Genomic DNA, 12,253 nt, shown 5'->3' on the forward strand with positions numbered 1-12,253 from the left:
GTATACAGAGTTAAGTAGTTAACAATGACCCTTACCTTTTAGAAGTCAAGGAAACCTTTTTAAAATGCAATACTTGATTTTTTTTTAAACTTTTTTTGTTAGTTGGAGAATCTATGATTGACTTAATTTTTGTGATGTGACGATTTTTAAAAAATCAGTGTATAGATTGGCAATCAAATATAAGGGCAAGATCAAAGTTTGCTATTTATAACTGTTATGACTGTTTTTCACTGTTCTTGCTTTGTTATACCTGGTGACCAACCCATCCTGGTTTGCCCAAGACTCAGGGATTTCCTGGGACATGGGACCTTCAGTGCTAAAAAAGTCCTGGGTAAACCAGGATTAGTTGGTTACCCTAAGTATGAATCAACATTGTGAACTTGATGAAGTTACCCATATATAAGGCTTGATCTGTTTTATAGTGATGGTTTGAATTTAAGAAAGCAGCTGTGAAATAATTGTGAACTAACTACCATCATGTCAGATTCCACCAAAAATTATGATATACAGTCAGCCCTCCATAACTGTGGGTCTGCCTCTGTGGATTCAGCCAACAGTGGATCGAAAACATTCAGGGAAAAACTGGGTCTGTACTGAATATGTACAGACTTTTGTTCTTGACATTATTCCTTAAATAGTACAGCATAACAATTATTACGTACCATTTGCATTGTATTTGGTATTATATGTAACCTAGAGATGGTTTAAAGTATGTGGGAGGATGTCCATAGGTTATATGCAAACACTATGCCATTTTATATCAGGGACTTGAGCATCTGTGGATTTTGGTATCTGAGGGAGGTCCTGTAACCAATTCCTCATGGATACTGAGGGAGGATCGTACTCTGTCACCTCCAGCCTTTTTGTTTGTTTTTGCATGTTGTGCATAACTACCCAGTGAAACCACAGAAGTCCTAGTTCCTTTTTGGATCTTCTTACTCAGGTGCAAAGGTTGGGCTGATTAAATCCTAACTGTTTTTCTCTGCTGGTTTCTAAATTATGAAAAAGAGAAGTCACACTTGCTGGTACTCTGCTTGCAGTTTTTATTAAGTGCCTAAACTAGTAAAAGTATCTGGAGAAGTGCTGAGGTCCTGTTTCAGGGATAATAAAGTAACATGCTGGCCCCAGGGTCAACACTATTGGATTAAAGTTCTGGGTAAGGATTGCCATTTATTACAGGGCCACCATGTGCAGTTGTACAGATGGGGCACTGCACAACTTAATGGCCCATTCACATTTTTATACATTTGAAAGAAGCCTCTGTAGTACACCATCTGCATAGCTGCTTGTTGTGGCCTTGTTTGTATGGAACCCAGTAGATGTGGTAGGGCCTCATTCTCCTTGGAGAATTCCCATTCCTGAGCAGTGATAAAGGAGACAACAGTACCACCAGGTACTGAAAATCCCAGAGGTGTGTCTTATCTGACCTTCTTACTCACCTCACAGCCTACTTCACATACTCCCGAGAGAAGATATTATTTACCCCCCAAATTCGAGTCCATAGGATTTTGCTTTGGATGCCCCATATAATTAAAGTCCACATTTCACCTACCAGGGGAGTGACATACATCAAGTCATGAATATTCAATGGAATTTTCCTGCTGATGCCTAATGACTGGTATTTTAATTCTGTAACTAAATGAATCCTAGGCATGGCGGGGGGTGGGGGGGAGAGGTGTGTATGTGTGTGCTAAATAAAGAACCCCTGTGCATTTCTAGCTCCCCTTCAGTAGCTTCCATCACTAGCTTTCTTTTTTTTGAGTTGGAGTCTCACTCTGTCGCCCAGACTGGAGTGCAGTGGCCGCTTCCAGCCACCGCAGCCTCAGCCTGCTGGGCTCCAGTGATCCTTCCGCCTCAGCCTTCCAAGTAGCTGGAACTACAGGCACATGCCACTATGCTCGGCTAGTTTTTTGATTTATTGTAGAGATGAGGTCTCGCCTGCCCAGGCGGGTCTCGAACCCGCGGGCTCAGGCAATCCACTTATCTCAGCCTCCCAAAGGCGCGGGATTACAGGCTGAGCCACCGACCCCGGCTTTAGTTTTCTTTTTCTAATCAGTTTCTGGTCGCCACTTAATTTTATCCCTGAATGTCCTTCCTCTTCCTTATGCTAATGAGGAAAAAGGAGAGACAATCACAAACCTTGCAGCAATTTCTTACTCTGGGCAGATGACAGAACAGGCATGCTGAATGTAAGGTGAAATGACTTCAAAGAAAAGGAAATTATTTGGAAATAAGACCAGTATTTTCCAAATATCACCTGAGATACATGTTTTTCCTGGATATGCTGATAATTCCATTTCAGCTGGATATAATAGGGTGTGCTGTTTTGCAATGTATTAAAAAAAAGAGAGAGTATGTCAGGCAAGGAGAAAGGAGGGATTCTACCATATAGTTCTTTTTTAATTAAAATTTTTTTTTTTTTTTTTAGAGATGGAGTCTCACTCTATTGCCCAGGCTGGAGTGCAATGGTGCTCTCATGGTTCACTGCAGCCTTGAACTCCTGGGCTCAAGTGATCTTGCCTCATCCTCCTCCCTAGTAGCTGGGACTCCAGACATGCACCACCATACCTGGCTTACAGTTATTATTAATTTTTTTTAGAAAAATTAAACAAATATTAGGCATGCTTTATCTTAACTAATGACTTCTGCTCCCATTATTGTTCTCAAATAAACGTAAGTGTGAGAAGATGTCAGAGAAAACAAAAAGAGAATGGGAACTCTGTGGTGGTTGTAGGCAGGAGGGCTGTCCCTTTTCCCTCAAGTTCCAGTTTAATCTCTTTCTTAGTCTTTCATGATTTTTCTGCTTGGAAACCCATCATAATTGTGTGGTTATTTACAATGTTTCACAAGGGCTTGGCTCTTCCTTTAAGAAACCATCAGTCCTGGACAGGAACTCATGGGAACACCTGATGGATAGAATTGGTCCTTCCCCAAAAGTTATATTTTCTGATCAGCAAGGGCTTTGCAAAATTTAAGAATACAGTCTTGTCAGGCAGAAATGGACATGGCAGTGGGTACATTTGAAAAGAAAATTTACTTCTTTTTAGGTGCTGGAGTTGCAAAAATATTCCATCCATATCCATATCCATTTTTTTTTTTTTTTTGAGTTGGAGTCTCACTCTGTCACCCAGGAGTGCAATGATACGTTCCCGGCTACCGCAGCCGAGACCTGCTGGGCTCCAGCGATCCTTCCACCTCAGCCTTCCAAGTAGCTGGAACTATAGGTGTATGCTACCATGTCCGGATAATTTTTTTATTTTTATTGTAGAGATGAGGTCTCATCAAGTTGACTGGACTGGTCTTGAACCTGTGGACTCAGGTAATCCACTCACCTTGGCATCCCAAAGTGTTGGGATTATAGGCTGAGCCACCAAGCCCAGCCCATATCCAAATTTTAAGAGCAATAGAGGAGAGACTGTAAGCACTGTGTTAGAGGTTAAGCTTTTGCTTAGGGCCTTTGCACTTCCTTTTCCTTCTGCTGCCAATTCTTTCCTCTAAACATTTGCAGGGATGACTCCCTATCATTTGTGCTTCTGCTCAGAGAAGGCTTTTTTTGATTATCTACCTTCATGGCCCCTGGCCTCATTCAGTCACTCCTCAATGGCATTCTTCATGATATTTACCAATGTCTAAAACAATCTCATTGATTTGTTGTCTAGACTCCTCCACTGAGATGAAGGTATTATGAAAGCAGGCACCTCATTGGTCCTCCTCCTTATCCATATGTTTTATCTCTAGACAGTTGCTCAATGAACTAGACTGCATGTGTGGGTTCCACACTCAAGTTAGAAATAATTAATATTGCAAAAAATGACTGATACCTGAGTTATCCCTAATTGACTTGATATCCAGGGTAAGGCAAAGGTCTCTATTTAGGGTGAATATTTGGAACTAAGATGAATTACTTTGTTTGACGCTTTATATCTCATTTTCTTGTTTTAATAAATGCTTTCAAGCATACATTAGCTTTTACTTTACCATATCAGAAGAATTGGCAGATAAAAGTCATATTAGATAGCAAGAAGACATGACAAAGGGGCAAGAAATTAAATGGATGCAGAGGTAAGAGGAGAAAAACTGGAATATGAACAGGGGCTGTTTAAGGAAACGGTTTCATTTTTGGGTCTCTGGTATTTTAGCTCAAAATGGGATTTTAGGTACCATGTTTTGTTTTTTTTCACTGCATGTGATAATGTCATCATTTATTTTTAAATGGTTCTAAATTGCAGATTTAAGTTGATTTCAAGTCAACCCTATTTTTAAATTACTTTTAATAGGAAGAAATGAAGCAAGGACATACACAATCTACTATATTTGAAGGACTCAAACAAATACATGCTTGGCTGTAAATTCCAAACTCACCAAAACAAAGAGATAAAAATCCACCTAAAATATACTTTTCTTTGTTCAGTCCTTGGGGCAGAAGGTCAAGTATTGCACTTTAAAATTATTTTAATCTAACATTAGTCCCAACTTTCCACCCTGAATTCACTATGTTTTCAGCAAACATGATTTTATAAAGCTTAAGTATAAAAGCAACTAGATTTTCTAATCAGTTTTGGAAGATTTGCTTTGCTCTACACAGCTACTTTTAAGAAATGGCATATTTACTTACAAAATTGAGAGATGGGGGCATCTAGTTGAGGCACATTCCCTCCCTTGGCGTTAAGTTTCTGGACTTGGGTCGGGGGCACAGGCTTGTGTGACTGCCCCGTGGCCCGATACATGGCCTGGACCCACAGGATGCGATCTTGTTCATCGTCACTTGCAAATATCACGGTGTCTCCTTCCTTGACTGCATTGAAGAAGGCTCGGCCACCCTCCAATCCTGGAAGAAAAAGGAGTAACAACTTCTGCTCAGCTGAGTTGCAATGTTCTCAGCAGGACTTAGCCCTCAGAAAAGTGGTTTTTGGTGCTTTTTCTTGGGACAGAGGGGAGGAGGAGCGATTAGCCTAGGATGGAAAGTCTGAGACCAGCTTGGCCACAAGTGGGACTGTGATGCTAAAGAGGTGCTGAGCCTGGCTCTTGTTTCTTTCTGCGACCTGCTGGGGACAGAACCGTCAAGCAGACTGCCTGCTGGCTGGGCAAACATCTGCCTATAACATACTATTTTTTTTTCTGTCTTTAAAAACAAGCAACAACAACAGAAGACTCTCTTTACCCTACCTCTCCCTTTAGTTACTGTCCTGCTCTTTTCTTTGCAATGAAAGATAGATCTCCATCAAAGTTTCATAAATTTTAGTATCCATGTGAACACCCTGGGCATCTTGTTAAGATGCAGCTTCTGATCCAATAGGTCTGGAATGGAGTCTGGGATTCAGCATTTCTAACAAGCTCCCAGATGATGCAGATGGTACCAGTCTGAGGACCACAGGTTGAGTGACAAAGGTCTCTTCCCTCCTATCTACCTTCTAGTCCCTCCAATCAGGCTGCTGCCCTTTTGAAACTTGTCCAGGCCACCACATTGCTGAATTCAATGAACAACTCAAGTCCTCATTTTATTGGACCCGTCAACTTTTCAACAGCTTCAGACACTTACTCCTTTCTCTTCAAAGCACTTTGTTTACTTGGCATCCAGAAAACCTGATTTTCCCCCTACCTCTCTGCCGCTGATTCTTAATCTTATTTGCCGATTCCTCCTCCTGACTTTTAAATATTGGCACATCTTGGTCTTCTATCCTTGTCCTTCTTCTCTTCTTTATCTATCCCATTATCCAGCCTTTAAATACCACAAGTATGCTGATGGTCCTCACATTTCTACCTCCCCCCTGGACTGCTCCCTTGAACTGCAGACATAAGTATCTGCTGGCTTTCTTGACTTCTCCATGTGGATATCTGATAGAATCCCAAGCTTGTCATACTCAACACTGAACTCCTGGTCTTTCTCCCCAACCTCTTCTCCATCTCAGTAAAGCTGAACTCTTCTGTCTGGGTGCTCAAGCCCACAATCCTGGGCTCAATATTGATTCCTCACTTTCCCACTTCCAAGGGGTCATGAAATGTTGATGGTTCTACCTTTAGGACATTTATCAGAATTTGACTACTTCTTCCACTTCAAGGGCTGCCAGTTCAAATCTACTCTTGATCATCTCTCACCTAGATCGTTTTAGTTTTCTTTCATCTGCTCTGTCTTCATCCTCACTCTCCATAGTTGATTCTTACATGGTAGCCAGAGTCCTCAATTTAGCAGAAGAGGCAAATCATGTCACTCTCTGACTCAAATCCCACCAGTGTCTCCATATTCCACTCAGATGAAAAGGTTAGGTTCTGACAAGGTCTGCAAAACCCCACATGAGTTAGCACTCCATCATCTCTAAACTCCTCTTCTAACACTTTCTACCCCTCTGCACATATGTGTACTCACTTCATTGTAGACACACTGGCCTCTTGCTGTGCCTTGAATACTCCAAGCATGTTCTCACCTCAGGACCTTTGTACGTGCTGTTCTCTGTCCCAGGAACACTCTTCTTCCAGCTATCTGCACAATTCACATCCTTACGTCCTTCATGTCTTTGCTCAAATGTCCCGTTCCTGTTGGGGCCTTCCCTGACTTCCTTCCCTTGCTACCTATCTATCTCATCTTGCTTAGCTTGCTCTGATTACCTTCTAGCAAACTATATGATTTATTTTGCTTCATAAAGTCAGGGAGTTTTCATCTGTTTTGTTCACTGCTGTGTCTCTGGTGCCCAGAATAGTGCATGGTATATCGTAGCTGCTCAACAAATATTTGTTAAACAAGCATAATACACGATATACTCATTTTTTTCCATAAATGGTTCTCAAGGTTCAAATTTAGAGAGAGTTAGGTGGGAGCTTCTCTTTGGGATCAGGCCAAATCTACATCATGCTCATCAACATATTCCAGAAACTTGTATTTTAGGCTGCTGGGTACTCTCTAGCCAGAAGTAATGCTTCATTTCTTCATCAAATCCCTCATCATCTTTCCATTTATTACTTAAAAACTGGGAGGAGAATAAAGGACTAATTAGCATCTCCAAATTTCCAATGAGGTCCAGTCAGTAACATGCTTGACATTTGTCATTGGCAAAGGTTTCTGGTGATGTTAAGACTTCTTCATTGTGCTGACAGTATTGAGGTGTCTATTCTGCAAGAGTAAGTGTGTGTTGGTAGTTTTGTACTTGGAGTGGCCAGGGATTGGGGACATTAAGTAGCTATATCTTTATATGGAGGGTCTGGTAATATCATATTGATACAGCTTTAATAGAAGTTTTTTGGTCGTTATAATGATGAGGGAATATTTTGCCTCATTTCTTATGGTAAGTTTTAAATATATAATTTGAGTAGGATGTTGTATATTTGGCAGGCTGGGAAAACCTTATAAACCTAATGGATGGCATAATAAAAAGAAAAATTCTGGAAAGGAAGGAGGAGAGAGAGCTTTGAGGGATGCTTTAAACCTGAAAAGTGAGTACTAAGAAGTTAAAAGGAAGAGTGAGTCAACAGTAGTCTAGTCTCATGGTAACCTTAAGGACAAGCTATTTTGCTACACTCAGGGAATACCAGGATAGACATTACCAGAGGGCATTTTTGCTGGTCCCAATTACTCCCCTCCCCAGGGCCTGTATATGGGATACTGTGTTCCTGGAGCAGCTGTCAGAAAATCAGGCCATGGAGTTGGGGAGTGGAGAGCCCTCTCCATTGTGCAGTTACTCAGAAGCAGAGATAGAAAGATGCTGAGAAGCTTTCATATGTTTATTTAATTCTCTCAACATCCCTATAAGACCTATCATTCCTATTTTACAGATGAGGAAACTGAGTCACGGGGAAGGTCGTAACTAACCCATGGATACAAAGCTGGACTGTATGTGTTAGAGCTGGGCTTCTAACCTTGACTGTCTGGCTCCAGAGCTGACGATGGTAACGGCGGTGCTATACTGCTGCAAAGCACAAACACCATGGCCTGGCATGCACTGACAGCTCTCGGAAAGGTCATTATTAACCAACAGAATGAAACCTAATCATGACGTGAGTGAGGGCAAAGAGAAACATCTAAAGCAAAAGCAGCAATGACAAGGACAGCAGCAGAGAGCCACAGAGCTTTTTCAGGAAGTATGAGAGGCTGAGGACACACCAATGCAAGCAAGAAGGAGAGAGAAGAGCAAGATAGTTGAAAGGGAATCAAGGGAGGAGAAAGCCAAGTGAACATTCACACATGTGGCAAGGGCGGTAGAGTCAGAAAAAGTAGCAATTCCTGAGGACTGAAACTACAGGATGTGATAAGTGACATTGCATGGGCTGTCCATGGAGAGTGATGAACATAGTCCACAGATACTGAGCTGCCAGGAGCAAGAGGATGCATCTAGGAGTGGATGAGGGGACCAGGCCAGGTAATGTTGGCCGGCTCCCTGCGGGGAGAGATTGCTGTTCCAACAACTTGCGTGGCTGAGGTCTATTTATCGGAGTAAAAGAGGTCTCTAGGAGTTGTCCAAGACTAATGTAGTTGTTTGATAAATTGTGCCATTGAATTATTCTGGATGAATTTCCTTTTATTTGTAGACTTAATCTGATAAGAATTGAGAGATTGTTGTATACTCTCCAAACCATACCCAGGGATAGGTAAATTGAAGCACTTTTTATTTTTAGCATAAAAGGAGTAGCTTATAAGTAAAATTTACATAAGGTAATTTACTACTTCGCCAAATTAACACTTCAGGGACCAAACAGGTAGGGTTTATTTAGCACAAATGCTTGTGTCTGGGTGACCATCTGGATCCCAGGCTGGTACTAAGGCAAGGACATCTAGTTAAATCCCTCCCTCCTATGGTAGAGAGAAATGGGCTGCAAGAGTACTTAGCTCATAAACTTTTCCGCCAATTGGGTTCACTGGCAACCTGGATGAAGCCAAGAGTAGGAGGGAAAAATAGTCCAAAGTCCTCTGTGTTTGAGAAAGAAAACCAATACCATCTCATGACAGTAATTGTTCAAGCCAGTTCATTCCTCCTTCCCTCCTATGTGATTGCATTTAGCTCTCAGCACAATCCCTCAGAGTGGATAGGATCAGGGTCACTATCCCAGTTTATAAGTGAAGAAACTGAGATTCTGAGAGATCAAAGGCTATTGTCCAAGGCTGCCCGGTGGCCAAGCTGGAACTAACACTTACGGTAAAACATAGCTCACCTTACAGCAGGTGAGGAGACTCGAATCTCTGAGGACACCAGCTAAAATGCACATTATCCGGGTTTCCAGGTGGCAAGTTTGTGCACAGGAATCCTTTACAGTGCTTATTTAAGTATGAGGCCTCTGTCCTCTCTCCTGGCTCACAGGTTAGGAATGGGGCCCAAGAACTTTTACTTTGACAAGCAGTCTTTAAAAAATTCTGAGTTAGCTTTTCCTATGATAATTGGGAGTATTTAAGTCCCCATTTGTAATCAAATATTACTTGGGGGAATAAATAGGGCTCAGCACATGGAAAGATAGAAGAAGTTGCTTATTATTCTAAAGAACATAACCAATTTACATTTTACATCTTTCGTAAAGGAATTTATATGATATCCCATGGGATTGATGTAAAAAGAAATAAAAGAAGTTTTTAAAATATATGTGCACAGTTACCCCTTACACATGCAGATAGAATAGCTCTCTCCGGGTTCCTGCCTCCACCAACATAGGAAGAGAATTCTGCTTGCATGTGATAAAATCACAACGGTAGCTTTGCTATAACCATTCACACAGCTATGTTTTACCGTAAGTGTTAGTTCCAACTTGGCCACCGGGCAGCCTTGGACAATAGCCTTTGATCTCTCAGAATCTCAGTTTCTTCACTTATAAACTGGGATAGTGATCCTGATCCTATCCACTCTGAGGGATTGTGCTGAGAGCTAAATGCAATCACATAGGAGGGAAGGAGGAATGAACTGGCTTGAACAATTACTGTCATGAGATGGTATTGGTTTTCTTTCTCATACTGGCTCCTTAGCCTCCCACTTTAAAATGCACGTCTTAGGAACTTTCTTCGAAGAGAACCCAATGACTTGAGTATACAAACCATCCCAGAATGTCCTGAGGACTGGCTTTTTAAGGCCAGAGATCCTTTCCGTGAGATGCTGCGAGAAATTGTTTGTTTCGAACTCGTGGGTTCTACTCACTATGAAGGATTTCCAGGCAGAGCGTTTAATTCACGCCTTATGTGGTCAGCTCTGCATTCTGCCCTGGCAGGATCAGAATTGTAGGCGAAAGTCTGAAGGGGTGGGACTAGGCCAAGTCACTCAGGGATGAGATGCTGAAGGTGCTAATTTTCCTACGTGAGCTGGGCTCAAGGCCTTCCCTGCCACACCTTTTCAGGTTAACACCCCATCTTCTCTCAAACTCTGTTTTTCTTTTATGTGTATTTTGTTGCATGTGGAAGAGCAATATGGGAGTAGAAAAAAAGGTTTTGGGCCAAATAATGCAGTATGGTTGGAAATGCTTTCCTTGTGCAGATTTGGCATAAAAATAAACTTCTCCGGGAGAGGGCTGTTGGTGCTTGTTGTTCATTAATATGCTGAAATGATTTCGCACCCCCCACCCCATTTTGAAGGTTCTTTGAGACTGATTTCTATTCATTTTTCCTGGGGAGAGGTGCGAGGGGGCAGGATGTAGAACTTATGCAGTGTAGAACTTGTAAGAAATACTATCATTTGTATGGTTCTCTTAGTTACATAAAGCTTAGGGGCTTCAGCATCTATGCTTGTGATCAGAGTCTTCTTAGAAGAAAGATATTTAGGGAGGGTTTTCAAGTGCCATCAGCTAACCTTATGAGCTCTTGAATTATAGCCATGGGGTGTAAATGTGTAGGGAAGGCAGGTTCACTCAGTCACAGAGGCATAAGATCTGCCAAACTCATACATCACTGGTGAAAAACAACACACACACACACACACACACACACACACACGGGTTTTGGTGTACATGTGGGACTTCTTTTTTGAAAAATTTCTTAGCATTGTATGGTGGAGTCCATTCTTAATGTGGGTACAGATATGCATAAGAAAAATACTTTATGTATTCTTTTTGGTTTTAAACTAGATAATCCCTTGAGTAAAAGCTCTAGATTGGGATGGCATTTAATCAATCAAAATGGAAACTCCATAAGATCAGAGACTGTGACTGTCATGGTCACTGGTGAAATCCTTAGTAAATAGACTCAGTGCCTAGCATGGAGTAAATGTCCAGCAAATATTAATTGACCATTGATCTATGAGGGTTGAGAGTTTTGTGAGCTCATGGCCTAGAGGGTGGGTTGGTACCTGGCTGGGGGTCTGTGTAATCCACAGTGTAGCCATCCAGTTGTAGAAGTTCCTGAGGCTCCGCTTTCTTCTCCCGATAACTGCACATGGCAAATGTGTACTGACTGACCTGGCAAGGAAAAACAGACTGTGAGGCTGGTCCCCTAGAGCCTATTTCCTTAAAGAGATCCTCCCCATTTAACCATGACCTCACCTCTGAGGCTCTGAATTCAGTTCAAACTGAATTTAGTTATTTCTTGGCTGTGTGACTTTGAGAAATTTTCTTAACCTCTCTGGTCCTCTATAATCTAATAGGCACACTGGATATAATCTTAGAACTTGCCTCACTGGCTTACTGTGAGGACTGAATGAGTTCATACGTGGAATGCACTTAGAATCTGTTCCTGGCACTTAGTAAGTGCTCAGTAAAGGTTAGCTATTACCATTATGACTGCTAATATAATTGGGCTAAGCTACATGCAATTGCTATTTTTTTTTGTAGGTCAAAACTGGTTGAAAGGCAGCAATTTTATAGGTTTTACCTAATGTGACTGGCCCTGGCTGAGACTGCCAATTTTGCAGATACATCATGGGTCTTTTGGCCAGAAGTGGGAGACTAGACATTCATTTATTTATGCCTTTTTATTTTAGCACTTTATTTTTTTGCAGCATTTTGATCAACATCAAGCTACACATTTCCCCCCACCCCTTCCTGTAGAAGGAGTGCTTTTTGGTTGCTTCGAAAAGTCTTCTCTTCATCTCAGACAAGTACAGGAGTGACATGCTGTCACAAGCAATGAGCGCTCGATTGCTAGGTGCCAGTCACAGTAGAGCAATCCTCATCTCCCAATGGCACAGCCGTTGTCACTGGTGCCCTAAGTGGCAGCCATCACTGTGCCGACACGGTCCATGCCAGTGCAGGGTGGGCACTTGCAGCTGCAGGCCCGCCTTCAGGATACGGTCGCCACGGTGCATTCAGGTCCCAAGTGGACACTTAGCATTTCTACATCTAGCTCATCTGTGAGAGC

General features: G+C 41.9%; 1 protein-coding gene across 2 annotated transcripts in view; it reads right to left on the reverse strand.

The window, feature by feature from the left end:
* Positions 1 to 12,253, reverse strand: part of CADPS (calcium dependent secretion activator) — a 265,905-nt gene that overhangs the window by 151,304 nt on the left and 102,348 nt on the right. For both annotated transcript variants that reach the window (XM_008069830.1, XM_021718484.1), the window contains exons 7-8: positions 11,247 to 11,355; positions 4,616 to 4,828 (exon numbers count right to left, since the gene is read on the reverse strand). In XM_008069830.1, coding sequence (XP_008068021.1) covers positions 4,616 to 4,828; positions 11,247 to 11,355 — 322 coding nt within the window. The remainder of the gene's footprint in view (positions 1 to 4,615; positions 4,829 to 11,246; positions 11,356 to 12,253) is intronic.

The sequence above is a fragment of the Carlito syrichta genome, unplaced genomic scaffold (assembly GCF_000164805.1).
Source record: "Carlito syrichta isolate Samal-C Ts95f unplaced genomic scaffold, Tarsius_syrichta-2.0.1 Scaffold312220, whole genome shotgun sequence".
Taxonomy (NCBI): domain Eukaryota; kingdom Metazoa; phylum Chordata; class Mammalia; order Primates; family Tarsiidae; genus Carlito; species Carlito syrichta.